General features: G+C 50.9%; 1 protein-coding gene across 1 annotated transcript; it reads right to left on the bottom strand.

Annotated features, from left to right (window-relative positions):
- Positions 1 to 9931: 9931 nt before the first annotated feature.
- On the bottom strand, positions 9932 to 14730 carry WNT8A (Wnt family member 8A). Its single transcript, XM_009670192.2, has 6 exons — positions 14499 to 14730; positions 14373 to 14406; positions 14020 to 14158; positions 12869 to 12994; positions 12506 to 12648; positions 9932 to 11453 (listed from the first exon to the last, which is right to left on the bottom strand). Exons 1-6 carry the CDS (start codon positions 14567 to 14569, stop codon positions 10893 to 10895), a joined length of 1074 nt encoding a protein of 357 aa, XP_009668487.2. The 5' UTR covers positions 14570 to 14730; the 3' UTR covers positions 9932 to 10892.
- Between the last annotated feature and the right edge of the window lie 2290 nt (positions 14731 to 17020).

The following is a 17020-nucleotide window of genomic DNA, read 5'->3' as shown; positions in this document are numbered from 1 at the left end:
AAACGGCCAGAGAGTCAAAAACATTCCTTGAGCTGTTTTAAATAATGGGAGTTTGAGGCCAAATCAAAAGAAACTTGCCTTTCTGTCTCCCTGTTGCCTGGCACCTCTGGAGGGATGAATAGCACTAGGGTGATGTTGAACCATTTTTGTCCTGCTGGATTATCTATTTGCTGTTCACCTACACCTGCTATTAGGTTGTCTTTGGAAGACGAGGCTTTCCCTTTTTATGTGCACAGTCTTGGTGGGGCCAAGCATCCCCTCCACCTGCCTGCTTGATGGAGGCTGCTGGGGCTCATGAATGGCTAAGGAGAGGGTTTGCTGCTGCTTTTTGTGCCTGCTGAAGCCGTTCCAGCAAAAGAACGTTTTGTAACTTGTTACAACATGATTTGCAATGGAAAACACTCCATTGCAGCCTCTGGGACCATAAAGTACTGTCTTACCAGCTGGGTTGTCTTTAAGAAGTGAGGACCACTTCTAGCTCAGGTGAAATCTCACAGCAGATTTCTTCCTGTTTCTCAAGGACTGGTAGGTGGATTAACAGTCAAATCCCTGAGGAATAGATTGAAAACCTCTGCAAACATGGCTGTAGAGAAACAGCTAGTGTTAAGAAAAAAGGCTAGTGTCTCTGAATCCTTACTTTTTAAGCGTTTTGCTTGTTTTTTTGCCATTAGTCATTTAGTGGTCTGTTTTGTTTAGCTGTCTTCAAAATCTGTGTCTTCCATCAAGCAAAGAACTGTATGGTCTTTCTCGGTGTGCCAGAAAAAAAGGATATGTCTTTGGTCCATTGCAGAAACCGTTACACGCTGGTGAGATGGGAGGATTTCATGTCCTATTGCTCCTGCCTGTCTTTTGTAGCTGAAAGCTTGTTGAGGAGCCCCTATCCTGTTTGATAGACGCTGAATGATGACTGATGGACGTTCACTTGACAGACTAGAGAACATGGGGCACAGGCCTGCCACGAGCTTCCACCGCTTGGCTTCAGACATCTGCAGTCCTAATGACAAAACTACTCCTGAGGGCAGCTATCATGGACCCTGTGTCTCTCAGGCCTCCTATAAGCACTGATTTACTTTTCTCAGCAGTGCTTTGCTGCTTTTTGTTTTAATTTTTCCGGCCTTCAGGCATTGCTTTTTTCTTCACTGCCACGTGGCTGTCAAAAGGAAGTATCTAATGGGTGAACAGATCTGTTTAAATAGCTCTCTGTCACTCAAAACACAAGCCAGGGTGGCATTTATTGCAGTGCATAGTACCTGAAGGACAGTTTTTTGTTCCATGACTCCTTAGCTGATACTTTTTTCCCAAAAGCTGAAAATACCCAATGGAGAAATAGCCTGTCTAGGAAAATAAAGCAAAATATGTGTATTGGTTTAATGGAATGTTTTAAGGCATTTATGTCTCCTTAAAATTAAGCTAAAGTGCATTCACAAGATGATAGACAAGTTAATTTTCATGTGTGGATTTAAAAGCTTACCAAGATGTAACTGCATTTCTAGCACTAGGACATGTTGTCTCTAGGAAAATAGTTCCCTTGGGTGAGGTCAGCGTCCTCCCACAGCCAAATTTCAAAGGAACGAATCAAAGAGTTTTTGTCAGTGGTTAGCTTGGTTACGAAGCAGGGTGGCTAAACATACAGTACTGAACAAATCATGAAGATGTGGAAATTAATTAATTCTTCTTTAGAGAACAGAGTATACAGAAGTGCCCCAAAGACCATCTGGAGTTGAAAACTCAGTTCGGCCTCCTATTAGAAGAAACTGATTGCCATTATCAGTTCTCTTTATAGCAGTATTTTGTACTCTATCTAAATATTTGTGTTATAATTAAAATTGTGCTGAAAATGTACAAAGCACTCTGTACTTAGTTTTATGCAAAATTTGAGATCCTCTTTACTGAAGCAGAACTGTGGCAAATCTTTGGCTCAGAACAGCCCCCTTCAGAAAGTGAGATAATCTAAAATGATCTAAATAAGACTCCTCTACTGATAGGACGCTTGCCGAGTTAAAGCACAGGAAATTGTGAATTTTGGGCTCCATCCTGTTTGACCATTTACACTATCTCCTTATCAATGTACCTGGTTTGGGTCTGAGATTGGAGTAGGTGGTGTTTGGATACAAGAGGTACAATTTAGCGCTCCCAACTGCTTAAAGGGAATCAGACGGTGATTTGTGACCTCTCTGGTGATGAGTGAGATAAAGCTCTGCAGCATGCATGGCCTCTGCCTCGCCACCGATTCTGCTAGCAAGAACTGGCTCAGACTCACAACCACACGCCTTGGAGCTGGAGCTGAACTATGTCTGTGACCTGCTCACTGCTGGATGCTGCGCTGTCTGAAACCCAGATGCGTGTCTTGCAGCCTGAGTCTGTCTGTAGTAGATGGCAAGGGGAGGAATGAATGTGCTGCTGTCAAAAACATATGGATGTTTCACCGGGAATTTAAATAGTAGGCTATTTGGTAAAACAGAGGCTGAGACTGCTACCTGAGATTATATTCCCAGCACCACCCTGGGAGAAGGCCCCCTGGGCCAAGAAACAACCATGAGCATATAGTGCTTCCAGCTGGGAAGAAGTACAACTGTATTTGGCTGGGATAGGGCTTACCAGCCTAAGCACTTCACGCTATACATGCAGGTTTTTTTACTTCTGGACCTGAGCTGGCTGAAGCAAAGCCATCCTGAACGTCTCTGTGCTGTGCTTGCCAGCACTCCTGTCCTGGACGAGCTACCTCGGGTGCTCCTGCACCAGCACAGATGTGCCCCTGGAGCCACCTGCGTGACCTGCCGAGGAGCCGGTATTACCTGCTCTCTGCCAGCTGCCCTTTCCAGAGAACCTCAGGGCTGCTGAAGTGCTGGGAATGCTCGGCACCTCAGGAGGTACTCAGGGCTGAGTTAATTTAATTATTCTCTTGCTTATTGCCTTAGAAATCCACTTAATGATAGGGAGGAGGTGCCTTATCCCTGTAACAGTTGATGGAAGTTGTCCAGCAGAAGTCTCTGCTGGGCACAAGTAGGCATGGAGATCTGGGTCAGAGTAGGGTTAACTTTATGGTATTGAGCAAAATGGAGAGAAATATAAATTACTATATTTAAAGCTGTCAGCTATATTCTTGATGGACCAGCGCCTAGAAGGGTCAGGCCAGAAGCCGTAGTGTTATGAATTGGAGACGTCTGTAGAATTGGGAAGGACCTGAGAACTGTTGTCCTCGTCCTTGACCATGTCTGACTGAACTGTCAGGTTTGATCTAAAGCATTTTCAAATCAGTGCCAAGAGTCCCACTGACTTCATAACCTGAACATTTCAGATCATGTAACTTGTCACAATTCAGTTCTGAGCATGGGCAGCCAGCGGCCAGGCTGTGTGGTGAGATGTGGAGTGCAGTCACTGTCCCAAACAGAAGAGCTTGCAACCAGCAAACTCAGTCCATATATGGCCTGAGTTTGAGCCCAAGTGAGGTTACCATTTGCACCTCTCCCCACTGTTTTACAGTCTTTATACTGACCTCGTCATTATCATCTTTTATGGCATACTATGAGCTATTGAAAGCATCAGAGGAGGAAATTAAGGGCCGTATACTGTCCAGGCTCCGTGGTCGTATGTCCCCCGACGAGCTATTCTCTCCTAGGTGTGCCCACAAATGGCTTCGATTGCTGCATTGGGACGTTGAAGGAAGACTAAAAAGAGGAAGAGAAGAAAATCTAAAATACCACCCCAGATTTCCTTCTCTTTTTCCCATCAAGTTTTTCTCCTTCTAAACTTCTGCATTCCCCTTCTAAAGCAGATTTAGGCTGCTTCTCCTGCATTTCCTGGCCCTGTCCCACTCTATCCCAGATGACTGCTGCTCTTCTTACCTCTTCATTGCATCTGTTGAACATTTCCTAGCTGCAGTCATTGCACCTTGCTCCTTCCTGCACCTGGAGTTGCCACCAGCTCCCTCTTCCTTCCTCTCCGCATTTCAGATTCCCTGAAAGAGATGACTTGTGGCCCCAGGGCAAGACATGGGGCTTTAGACAGCATCTATTCTAAACTCCAGAAGTCTCTAGATTGAGTCTGTTTTGGTTGGGGGTGCTCTTGAGTGAAGTGGTTGAGCATCTGTTGCTTGGAAAATTCAGATTTCACTGGGGAGTATCAGTAGTACTCCACAGATCACAACAGTCATCTCTGCACCCAAATAATATTTCAGGCTCCCTGAGTTAGGGAACGTCACCTTTCCTGTTTGCAACTTAGGGATCGCAAGGAAGGCACTGTGTGTATTTGGAGGAAGGGAGAGTGGGTGGGAGAGGAAAAGAGAGAATTTATTTTGAAAGTACATTGCAAGTTACATTTATTTGCTTGTCTGTTCCATCAATCTTCTGTTATGTTGCTCATCTCCTTGGGGGTTCGTTTGACAGTAGGGCATTTACTGCATAGTAAGGCAGGGCACTGATTTTCAAAGTCGGGGGCATGGGACATATCCTAGGAGAAAGCAGAGAACCAGGAAAAGAAAAAAAAAAAATCTTGTGACTCACTCTGCAGAGGTGTAAAGCAGCAATACTTTACCTGCTCATCACCAGGCACCTGTGTGGACATCTCTGGTGGGGAACAACCTACCTTACACAGAAGGCTCTTGTATGCAGTCATGTGTGTCCACACCAGAAGTGAACGTGGACTACGAGGTGAGCTGTAAATTCACACCCTGGCTATTTGCCTATTTGTGCTTGGACTAGCCTTTGGATTACAAACTTTTCCAGAATACCCCCTGTGCTTGCTGATAAAAGTGCAGTATGGATTTGTCGTAAATATGGATCTGTCCTCTACAGGCAGAGAGACCAGATGAAATACATCATGGTAGACAGTCATCGTAGGTGTTCTCCCCAGCTGAGAAATGTTTGGGAAACACTTGTAACTCTTTTTCTCAGGTGTTGCAAAGAGGATTTGTTTTGTAAATGGTGAAGCTGTTAATTGCCTTAGCTTTAATAAGACTGAGCCGAAAAGGTGTTAACAAGTTTCGGTTGTGCTGCGCTGGCTAGAAGCCACTGCGCAGAACTTGGGAGCAGGAAGGTAGCAATCTGCTCTGAGCAAAGTACCTTTGCTCCCTAGAGAGGACAAAAAAAACTAGGCACCAGTTTAGCCGAAGATTTAGGGGGAAAAGATGAATTTTGTAGGATGGATTTAATTTGAATTGTCACGCAGCTCAGTTTCAGTGGATTCACTTTCTGCCAAGCAACGTGGACTAGAGTGTCCTCGTGGCAGCATCGCTGTGAAAGACTAAGGTGGAGGGGCTTTTAAGGGCCGCTTTCTCCCTTTGCTTCTCTCCAAGGCGTAGGCTAAGTGGAGTTTCTGCGCTCACTGTGGGAAGTATCAGTGCTTAGCAGCTTTGAAAATCGGGCTGTTGGGGTTTAGGGATCTAACTTTAAGCACCTCAATTAAAAAATGTAGCTTAAGGTTAGAGCTGCGATTTCCAAGTCACTAACTTGTCATACAAAAATTGTCTATACACCCAACCAAGCCAGGGATCCCTGTTTCCCCCCAAACCCCTGTCAATAAATCCTGCGGAAGGCATTGCACAGATGCGTTTCCATCCTCCACTGTGAGGATGGAGTTAGCAGGGGCTGATTAAGGCCCTTTAACTTTGTCATGCTAAGGGCTGGTTTTGCAAGTCGAAAAGGACCTGTGACTTGTTTTTTAAGACCGTAGGGAATTGCTGGCACTCACTGGTTTCACTGCAGCAGATGCAGCGTGACCGGGGATCTACGCTGCATATGAAAAGGTCGCTCGCCCTGCTCAAGAGGGGAGATTCTAACACTTGTCAGCTTGAGTGATGGAGACTCGCTGCGTTGAGAGCCATAATATTCATGTCAGAGAATCGCCAAGCCCGCGCGGAAGTGCTGAAGATGGATGGCCTAAGGATATATTCCTGACACTTTAATACAGGGGGAGGATACAGCACAAACATCTCATATAGAATTATAATCCATGAAAGGGCACTGCCAGCATAAATTAAAGGTAGCCCACAAGGCAAAGAGTTTAACAACTGAAGTGAGGCCAGCTTTACTGAAGGCAGGGCTGTTGGTGAACCGCTGCTGTGCTTTCCAGGGGAGGGCTATTATGAGTCGCAGCTGAAGGGAGAACAGCCCTCAGCTTGCCTGGGACTCTAGTGAAGATGAGCAGCCCTTGGCTGAAGTGCAGCCACTTCCATGCAAAGCCCACCTACGCAAGCCGGCCGTTCGGCGTGAAACCTTCACGGCTCCCTCTCCTTCGCACGCTGGTCATTATATCGAGCAGACACTGTCCTGTTCCTGCTGTAGTCATCAGCAAGGCGCTCGTCAGTTAAACACATTTGATTCTCGCCTTGCTTACAGTTGCCTTATAGTGATGTGACTCTTGGCTTCACTGGATTTAGACTTTTCCCCATGAATCTTTCCCCTATCTTTCAGCAGTATAAACACAGTGGAGGTTAGTACGGAGCTGAAGGTCGCTCTTGCTGGGGCTGCCTGGACACCTCCGACGGCTTCGGCGGGAAGGCCCTGCTGCCCGGGTGACTTGCCGCAGCTCATGCCCCGGCTGTTCGGGGTGGGCAGAGCACTGGTGAGGACTGTGGTTATTTGTTGCATTTGACTACTGAATCTGTTTCTGGATTTTCCTGTAAAGACTTGTCAGGGGCGCAGGGGTTCGGGCAGGTGGTGCTCACAGGAGGTTAGTCAACCTTGCCGTACGAACAGGACCCGCTAGCCCCGGGGAGCCCCGAGGCCAGCTGTGGGGGCATGTCCACATGGTGGAAAGAAGGAACGTGAAGACAAGGAAAGGAGCCGGTGGCTGCTGCAGCTGCCGAGCTGCCAGCGCTGCTCCTGGCGAGCGTGCTGGGAGACGCGCGCCCGGACGGCAGCAGGAGCACACCAAGGCTTTCGGGAGTTAACACATGAAACGGATGAGAATTTTCCTGGATTAAATCCGAAGGACCTGCAAAGCTTGCTGGCTTAGCCCCGGCTGTTACCGTGAAAATCAGAATGCCGATTTTCAGAAGCCCTATTAATAAAGGCACACATATAACGTGAGGAAGGTGGTAGTAAGCTAACACAGAGAGAGCTGTGATTTGAGGCCCAGCCAACGTCTGTCACAGAGTTTTCTTTTAAAATAGGCTACTCTTTCTATGGCGATACGTACTGCTTGCTGACAACACTTCTGATAAAGTCTAGTCAAAGCTGAAGGTGCCGCTCCAGGACTGTCTGAGTTGTTCAGCTCTCCGGGATGCTCAGTGATGCTCCCAGCCCTTTTCCTACGTCCCCAACGCAGGACGTCTGCGCTTCCCGACACCCCTTTCCGGGCGTCAGCGCCCCGAGGGGCAGAGGCGGCGGTGCCAGGCCGGCTGCAAGGAAGGCTCTGCAGGGGCAGCCGTCGGGGCTTTACTGCGAGTTCCCGCAGCGTCTGCCCCAGCCAGCCCAGGATTCAGATTTTTGCTTTTTCATTGTAATTAGAATCATTATCATGCTTGGGTGGCAGTCAGAGTCCTCTTCTAGGCTTTTTAAGGCCAGTTTATCCTTTCCACCAAGCATGAAATGAGTTACAGGTGGTTGGCATTAGTGTCCCAAATTTGAGTTGACTTCAGGTAATCAGGAGTTTGCACTGCATTCAGGTTTAAAGACATCCTCCGTCTCTTTGACTGCTCCTTCCTGGCTGCGGTTAGAGAAAGAGCCTTTGCAAGCCGGCAGATGACAGCCTTTCACCGCAATGCCTGCCGTTATTTATTTGAAAATCGATATGCAGGATTTCACTGTTCAGGTAAAATCGCCACCGAAGCGCTATCAGCCCGTTGGCTTGTGTCCTGCGGGCAGCCTCGGGGTTCGCCGCCCCGCGCCACCCCGTGCGCGCAGTGTTTGTGCCTGCGTTATTTGGGGAGACGAGTACCAGCGCTCGAGGTGCAGCGGCTCCCTGACGGAGCGGTGACGGATTGAGATGATCCTGAGTTTCTGTTTTGTGGTGAACGTAGGGAGAATTGATGACTATTGTATCCAAGCACCAAGGAGGAGGGAGGGAAAGCGGCGTTCTGCAGGGCTGTGGTATCTCTGTCAAGGTGCAGCTCTAAGTAATATAGTTGTCTTTTGTATTTGTTCAGACCTCGGTATTATCTTTGCAAGCTATACACGTTTCCTTTCTCTCTTTATCATGGGACGGCACTTAACTTTCTCCTGAGGTCTCTTCCATGTGCAGTCATGTCTTTGTTTTTTTGCATAAAATGGCTCATCGCCTTAGGTACTCTGGATGCCAGAAACGTAAACGGATTAAAAAAAGCAATTGGACAAATTCAAGGAAGATCAGCTCCTCTACAGCATTTAAATACATGCTGTGGATGAAGTGGATGCGACCTAGCTGCTGGGAACGTGGCGGATGTGTTGTAGATGTCAGTCTCTACCTCCGTATGTCCGTACCCTGCTCCCCCCGCGCAGGTCTGGCACGCAGCAGCGCCGCGACGGACACTTGCAAACTCATCGTTTCCTGCCTTCTGCAGCGATGTTAGCTTGAAAAAAGGCTGCACAAACAAACGCGAGCTCTGGTCCCGCGCTCGCCGGGTGCCCGGCAGCGTGCAGTCCCGCTCTGCCGCCGTCGTTAGCCCCGCGCTGGCAGGCGGCGGGACGGTTTAGGCGTCTGCTTGTGACTTATCCTGGTGGAATAACGTTTCCTCGAGGCCTGCAGAAGAGCTGAACGCTCAAGGTCAAACTAGATAAATAACGTGGCTAGGGGTTGTGCGGCACACGCAGGGCTAGGGCAGGCGGCAGCTGCCGAGCCCTGGCACCCGAGGGTGCCTCTCCGCGCAGACAAGCCAGCCAGCAGGCAAAACGCAGGAGAGGGGTTTTTTGTTTGTTCTTTATCAGCATTTCCAGTTCAGCCTAAGTTTCAGCGAGTTGCAGGTGAACCCCACTGGGCAAAGCTGGGCAAAAAAAGCTGGCGGTGTTTCGCTCTGGTAGCGTGGCCTGTTAGATACGCAAGTTTTGGAAAGAGCTGCTCTGGAGGCACCAAACGAGCCTCCCAAACGGACGGCACGCTAGCTTGGCCCTTTCGGCTTTCTTTTCGCACGGAGCGGTTCCCTCAAACGCGTGTGAATCAGCCTTGCTTTCCCAATGGGTACGTTTTGCCCCCTGCGCTTCCCGCTTTGGCGTAAGCGTGCGTCCGAGGCCGCGCGAGGAGCCGTAGGGAAACCCGCGGACAGCGGAGTCGGCGCATCCGCGGCGCGGGCGCGATGTGCTGGCACAGCTCTGGTTTTCTGCTCCTCTCTCCTCCTCCTCCCTGGCCGAGGTGCAAAGGCGGCAGAAGCGCCGTGGCCTCTTTGGGTGCCTTTGGAAAGGGAGCAATTGGGAGATGCGCTCAGCTGAGGGTCCCGCAGAGGTGCGGCTCCCGCGGCGCCGGGGCTGGCGTGGGGCTGCGCCCGCCGCCCAGCAGCAGGGAACCAGCAGACGCATTCACAAGTCGCCCCGAGTTTTCTCTCCTGCCCCTAGTTCAAAGGGCTCCTCGGGCTCCTGAAAGAGTTTTGCAGCAAGTGCCGAGGACGCTTTCCACATCAAAGCGCGGCAGCCCCTCGCTTTGTTTGAGGACCGTCAGGCCAGAGACAAATTACAGAGACGTTTGGGGCTGAAAAAATCGGCTTTGGCCAGGCAGCACCTGCATACTCAGTGCTTGAGAAGGGTTAGGTATTACAGCGACGGGTAGTAAAGAAAACCCTCTGGGGATTTAAGGCTGGGGCCGATTTTTACTGAGGTCTCAAAAAAAAAAAAAAACCCAAAACAAACAAACAAAAACCCCCCCCACAAACCCCAAAACCAAACCAAACCAAAACCCCCACCACCCCAAAAACAATCCTTGCCGACTTCAGTGACTTTTGGGTTAATAATGAGGAGTCTTGGGGGAACAGGCAATTTTACACCTGAAGTCATACTAGTAGGAATCCTGCAAGCCAGTCATTTTTAATTATAGTGTTTATTGCGAAATATGGTCCGAAACCTAAATCTTTAGGCATACCTTCAAAATATATAGATAAAACAGATTGTGCTGAGCAATAAAACAACTTATTAATAAACAGTTATGCATAAAGAATTCTGAATTCTTATCTGCTGATATTTTTTAAAAGTACAGGAATTGTAAACTGCTTAATTTCATCTGGTACAAATACAGGAAACTACTGTCCCTTTTGAAGGAGGGGTTCTGGTACCAAACCATAAAACTTAAAAAAAGAGGGGGGGGGGGAAAGTTGAGTGAAATCTGTAAATATTGTCTGTAAACCTATCAAAGCCCTCAAAGAGAAGAAGTTGCAGTTGCAAACCACGGCCCCGTGAAAACCCTTCTCACGTTACAAAGTGCATAAGTTTTTTGCGAAAAATATTTACAAGCAACACACGTGCATCACCACAGGGTCATATGCTGCCCCGAGCGGCAGCTTCTGCAGGATCACGGCCAGCGGCAGGGAAGGATGGGCTGGATGATACCAGCTTTGCTGCAGCGCTGGATCCCGAGCTCGGTTTTCCTGGGGCTGGGGCCACTCTGCTGGCCTCGGCCACCTGCTCTGGGCTTGCGGTGGTGCAAGGAGCTGCGCCCAGCAAAGAGGCAAACTCCTTCCCTCTGTCAAACGTGCAAATGAAGCAACTTCCCCGCAAGAAAGAAGCTAGCAGGAAATATTAAGGGAAACGCATGAAAACAGGAAGGACCTCGGTCCCTTGGCGCCTGCGCCTTGTGCTTGGTCTCCTCGCGGTGTTGATGTGGCTGAAGGCCCGATCCTACTGCGCGATTTTCCCTGCCACCCTCTGAGCCCCCTTGATGTCCCTCCCTGGGGAGAGAGAGAAAACTCCTTCCCCACCTCAACTATGATGCTTGTTGCCCAACTTGGAAAACTGAAAAAGAAATGTCCAGCTGCTACGGCGGCGGGTCACTGTCTATCTCTTGTGGCCCTTGTTCCTCCGCTTGATGTGGTTGGTGGTGGCGCTGTCCCTGCGGGAGCAGAAGTGCTTGGCCACCAGCTGCCTGCACTGCTCGCACTTCACCGTGCAGCACCAGTGGAACTTGCAGTTGCAGCTGGTGACCATCTCCGTCCTCCTCTCCTCGACCTTGAGGCCGCACTCAGTGCAGAGCCGCCTGCAGCTCCTCTTCTCCCACTGTGAGAGGTTCTTGCCTGTCTGCAAGCACTCCCGGCCCTCCGTGCCGTGGTGGCCCAGGCTGGCGTTCCTGGTGCAGTAGTCGGGAGAGTCCTCCAGGAAGACAAGTTCAGTGGCATGGACGTTGTTGAATGCCTCTGCTGTGGCCCCGCGGCTGTCAGCACTGTTCCCGGCTCGCATCCTCCTCTTGTCCATCTCCAGCTTGTGGGCCTGGTCGTATTTCATTTTCAGGTAATTCCCGATCTCCCGAAACTCAGCAAGCTGGAGCCAGCACGTCTGGATGCTGCAGCTGCCCGACACGCCGTGGCACTTGCAGGCCCTCTTCATGGTTGCTTTCACAGCCTTGATGGGAGAAAGTAGAGAAGGTAGAAGCAGCAGGAGATCACGGTCATTGAAATCTCACAAATGATGTATGAGGAACTTCTGATTTTGGGGCATTGGGTCAAATATGGCTCAGGCTGGACATGGCTTCAGGTCACTCCAAGACATGAACTGCTGCTGCTAGTTCAGTTCCTGGCAAACATCTGTCCACCTCGCTAATTAAAAGCGACAGATAACAGGTGGGCACCGACTATTGTCTCCAGCTCTTTATTCAGCCCTTGCAGGAGGTATTTCTCCAGGCCAGGAAAAAAGCACATCTGTCGGGTCGTGCCCTCCTCACGCCGTCCCGAGCTGCGGATCACCTCGCTCATTGGCGTATCAGCCCATCATCCTTCACAGAGATTTCATTCAAAACGTGTGAAACAGCGTTGAGGAATAATTATACTAAACCTTTATGCATCTCCTCCAGGCCAAGCACTTCACAGATATTATCTACCTATCTCTCTCTCTCTGGTATTTATAAGGTCCCAATCACTGGTATCTATGTGAGATTAAGCCTCGGCACGCCCTATGAGATAGGTATGTTAAGTGTTGCCATCCTTGTTTTTACAGACAAGGAGGTTTGGCAAGACGCTGGAAGCTTGTGTGCCTCTGTGCGGAGTGGGGGGCAAGCGGGAGCTGGCTACCCTCTTCTTACTAAAATGTGGCTTTCCCCCTGCTAAATAGTTTAGAAACGCATATTGCAAGAAAGTAAGGTAGTGCTTGCTTTGCTCTACAGAGCAGCCAAGCAGTGGGCACTATGTGAGTACAAAACCTTACTTTTGGAATAAACTATGTGTGTTAGTAGTTCACTGCACTGCACAACGCTATTGAAGCCGAAAGCAGAAATGAATCGTTCTGCAGCTCCTTATGTTCAGATTTAGGGTGAGATTCTGACTCTGTTTTTTTCCCCATGCAAGCAATGCAAGGCCTTGATTGGCATAGAGGGCTGGAGAATGGGACCCAAAATTATTTGATTATCTCTGCTTACATTTCCAACATAGACAGTAACTTTTTCTTAGTATTTGACTTACAAGTCTCCCAACTTCGTTGTTGTGCAGGTTAATGAGGGCGCGGGTATCGTGTCCCGTTTCCAAAGCATCCACAAAGAGCTTGGAAATTCTCTCGCCAAACTCCACGTTGTCACTGCATCCTCCCCAGACCCAGCCTCGGCCACCTGCAAAAACCACGCACGCTTTGTCCCGCGAACGGCAAGGACAGAGCTGGACCTTCAGGCCCAGCTCTGCCCAGGCAGTTGCGTTGAAATCAATGGGGCTGCGCGCGTGTCACGGCAGCGAGAGACGCTAACAGCCCTTCTCGTTTTTTGATCCGAAATCTCTGCTGCCATCCAACCCAGGCGGGCAGAGCAGCCTTAGAGAGCAGAAACCGCAGCTTACCGACGCGGCCGTTCCTGGAGTCATCGCAGCCGCAGCTCTCAAAGTCCCCGAGGCTGCAGTTCCTGGTCAGGGTGTACATGACTCCGGCAGAGCTGATGGCGTGTACGAAGGATGTTTCCCTAGTAGCTAGGGGGAGAGGGGAAAAAAGGAGCTGTCATATGCAAACGTACATAACATCAGTCCTGTTTTATTGGGAACTAAGTTCTTTGGTGAAGCCTTCAGCACTGTAGCAGAAAAAGAAGGAAAAAAAATATACAGAGCAATTTGTGCAAAAGATAAGGTGCTGCAGAAATTAAAACCTCCGTAAACTGCAAAGTGCTTGGGCCCGGAGTCTCTTCAGGCTTCAGTATCAAGAGCTTTAGCAATCTGGTACTATATTATCCAGGTGTCTGTGTGTGGGATGGAGTTTCTTGGTAACGACTGGAGCTTGCAATGATGCTCCCGTCCCCCGTCCTGCTCTTGCCAAGATTTATTATCGCTCCCTTCACCTGGTGCTCAGTTTCTCTCCCGTTTTCTGCTTGGGGGGCTTGTTCATGCTTTGAACTCGCCTGCTGGGGAAAATTGCATTTGGTCTTGCTTCATTCAGTGGGCAACCCTGTGCTAATAGCTGTCTAGACCCGCACTTTTAATTTAGCTTCTTTTGGGGCTTCAGCCTGCTGCCAACAGATTCAAGTAAAGATGCTACTCTGGAAGAAAAGAGGTTTATGCTTGTTGAAGTAGATAGCATTCAAATATATCCACAACTTTCTTATGCAGACAGCTTCCTAGTGCATGTCTCTGGTTTCTCCCTTCATCTTTCCTGTGCTTCTCCCCCATTGCAAGTTCTGGTGCCTCCATCAATATTCTCCATGCAATTCTGCGTTACAGAGTGGCTGGAGCAAGCACGCAGCAAAGCACCGCCGAAAGCCCTGAGCGCAAGGTTAGCACGTACACAGGTCTGGAAAGAAGCTGGTATTCACAGAAAAACGTTACTGTTTATGAGACCGACTAGTATAGATGGAGGAAAATAAACATTGTTGGGGGGGACAGACAAGCTCTTCTTCGTCAGTCTAATTAACAGCGTTAGCTCTCTTTGGCGTGCGCCCTGGCTCGTATCTGCAGGCATCGCAGCCACCGGCGTGGTGCTGTAAGGTAGGTAAAGGTGCACTTACCGCTCCGGAGCCGGTTGTGAGTGGAGAGCTGAAGGGCGCTTTCTGGGCAATTCCAGCGCTCCCAGCCGAACTGGAATTTACACTCCTCGATCCCGCTCTGCGCTCCCGCCGCCACGCTGGTAGAGTACGTCAGGTAAGCCTGGCACGGGAAACAGTGGCGTTTAAAACCCAGCACCTTTTACAAGTTGCCTAGGAGAGCAGACATAAAAGGGCTGCGATTCCTTTCCCTCATTGCTCAGCAGGACTCGGAGCCGAGATGCTCTGGGAAATCCGGTTCCTTGGAACAGTAATATTTCCCCTTTGCAAAACAAGATTGCTCTACTTAAATTCCTAATAGGCTGTGCGTTAATTACCTTAGGTCCTGTCATCAGAAAATTATTCACAGACCTGAAAGACAGAAAAGAAAACGAATCGTATAATTCAACACCGGCTAAAGAGCAGCCCTAAAAAAACGCCCTTTCAGCTGCGTTGCGCCCTACCACGCTGCTGTCTTGAAAACGGCCCAGTAGAGCCACACGATGGAGAAGATGAGGAAGGTGTTTGTCTCCATGGCTGTCCAAGCAAGTGCAGTTTGCTGCTTTCAGCTGATGCGTGGCTGTCCGCGCCCGCGCTCCCCGAACGAGCCGGGCCGCCTCGCCGCGCTCCTGCCCAAGGTGAGCTTTGCAGGACCGGGGCGGCCGCGGGAACCTGCAGCCCTGATATTTATAAGGTGAAGTTGTGAATAGTCAAAACCCCCCATTCATTTGCTACCCAATGACTTAATGGGGTAAAAAAGCTGCTGCTCCAATGGGTGACGAGGCAACGCCTAGCGCCGCACTTCAAAAGGCAGCGCGCGGTGTCACCGGGATGCTCCCGCCGGAGAGCAAACTTCCCTAACAATGCGCGCCCGCCCCGGCCCTTCGGCTGGCGCAGCTTTTGCCCTCCGAAATAACACGCCGCTGCCTTTCCATAGGGCCCTGCCACCTCGCTGCCCCCCGCGATCACAGCCCCCCGAGGGCTTTATAAAGCTCTCTTGGGGACAGACCTCCCAGGTCTCCTCGATTTGCAGAGATTCATTTAATGGCACGGGGGTTTTTTGTTGTTGTTGTTTTTGTTTTTCTTTTTGCTTTTTACCCCTCCTCCTCTCTGATCCTGCGTTCCCAGCCCGGGAACAGCGGTGCCTGTGTCGGGAGCGCTTGGAGGCCGCCCGCGCGCCCGCAGCCGTGCGCGTCGCTGCCCTGCCTGGCGCCCTGCTTCGACGGCGCCGAGCGGCAGCCGCTTCCCTGCGGCGAAGCCCGCCGCGGCGGCAGCTCCGCGGCCGCATGTCTCGGTCTCGTCCGGCTCACCCGGCCGTGCCTCGGGCAGGAGAGCCCTTATCCTAGAGCCTCTGAAAGGAGCTGTGGGCACTACCACGAAGGGCTGTAATGCTGTGGACGGGGTAACAGCAACATTTGGCTAAGGGAAGCTGCCAGGTCTGCTTGCCCGTGCCCGCGGGCGAACGGCTGCACGGAGCCGGCGGCAGGCAGCGATCCCTGCGGGATGAGCAGCCCCACGGCAGAGCCTTGCACCACCCTCGGCGGCGCCGTGCCAGCACCATCTTCCTTGTTTTCTTACGTTCTTTCATTCACCCCATGGGTACGGTCGAGATGGCAAAACCTGGGGTCCTGTTGCCGAAGGGGAACCGCTCCGGTCCTGCAAATCCAACAGGGTCGGGGACTCGCGGCGGGCGGCGGGGCTGGCCCACCCTGCATCCGGGGCAGCAGCTGCCGCCGGAGGCGCTACGGCCGGGCAGAAGGCGCTGCCCAAGTTGTGTTTGCAAGGTGGTTTTGATGGCAAACGCATCAGAGCAAGCAACCCGCCGTATGTTTTTTACATGTCGTATCTCTGAAACACCCAGCACAGGTCTATCAGAGCAGGTCCGGGCTGCTGGCTGTGTTTGCACGCTCCCCACTCCTCCTCCGTGCCGGGGAGCGTGCAGCGCAGTGCCCTTTCCCGCATGCGGAGGGCAAGGAGACCCTCCGTGTCTTGCTCCCCGTAAGCGCGTTAGCCACCAGCGAAGAAACATCTCACTCCGGACCGTGCAAAACGGGAACTTGGAGCCAGTATAGCAATGCTGCAAGCGGCTGTGTGCGGCCAGAGGATTAAGAAAAGCAGGTTGGTTCAAAAGTGATGAACACAAAATACCTCCCAAACGAGCCCAAATCAGGTGTATTCCTGCCGGCACGGCAAAACTCCCCGGGAGTCAGCGTTGTAATCGTTAACATCCTGAACAGATCTTACTTGCTAGAGCTGTCAAAGGCCAGTTCCTGGGCTTAGAGCCTTCCCCAGGTATTAGCGAAGTTCACGGACTGAAGGCCGTGCACGCTCTTCGCCTTTCTGCTGTGCGTTTCCTATATGCAGGCATGTCATTTTCTGGTTTCGTGTGCGTCCATCCCTGGGGGCGTATTGGTAGCTTGGTTATTATTATTTTTTTGTCTGAGAGAGCTCGTAGAGCTAAAAAGACTCAGCTTTGTCTGTTACGTCAGTTCTCACAGGATCCTCCTATCGCACGCTAGAAAAATCGCCACTTCCCTGGGCGGGAAGGTGTGGGGCGCGCGGCGGCCGCCCCGGGCAGCACCGCACGGTCGGTTGCAGCTAAAGCCACAGGGATCTGGAAAGCCACTTGCACCGTCCTCGCTCACGCTGGCTGGCAGCAAACCAAGAAACGCGTTCGGACGAGCCCTGCAGCGCTGCTGACGTTTGCGGCGGGTCCAGCACGGTCCCTGCGAGCAGAGCTTTATGCAAAAGCTGAGTCTGGGCTCGGCGGGCCGCTAAGCTTTGCATTTGTAGAGCTCTTCATTCAATGGCCTTGCAGCAAAAGAGGTTAAATAAACTGTTTTGCAGTTGGGTAAACTGAGGCACGGAGCAGCCGGCTGGCTTTCTTGACCTCTCCCCGCAGAGCTGCACTGGGCACGGCTACTCGGAAGCTGATTTCAGTGTTTTGCTTCTTAAAGGCCGGCGTTTGTGCTGGTGAAACGAGGCT

This window comes from Struthio camelus, chromosome 13 (assembly GCF_040807025.1).
Source record: "Struthio camelus isolate bStrCam1 chromosome 13, bStrCam1.hap1, whole genome shotgun sequence".
Classification (NCBI taxonomy): domain Eukaryota; kingdom Metazoa; phylum Chordata; class Aves; order Struthioniformes; family Struthionidae; genus Struthio; species Struthio camelus.
This window is presented reverse-complemented; position numbering and strand designations above follow the sequence as displayed.

Excerpts from the sequence above, each read along its gene's own strand:
- WNT8A (XM_009670192.2), bottom strand. The coding sequence starts at position 14,569 with ATGGAGACAAACACCTTCCTCATCTTCTCCATCGTGTGGCTCTACTGG. Across the intron at positions 12,995-14,019 it reads TCACAACCGGCTCCGGAGCG|CTACTAGGGAAACATCCTTC; the intron begins GTAAGTGCACCT and ends CTCTCCCCCTAG. Across the intron at positions 11,454-12,505 it reads ACAACGAAGTTGGGAGACTT|GCTGTGAAAGCAACCATGAA; the intron begins GTAAGTCAAATA and ends TCTCCCATCAAG.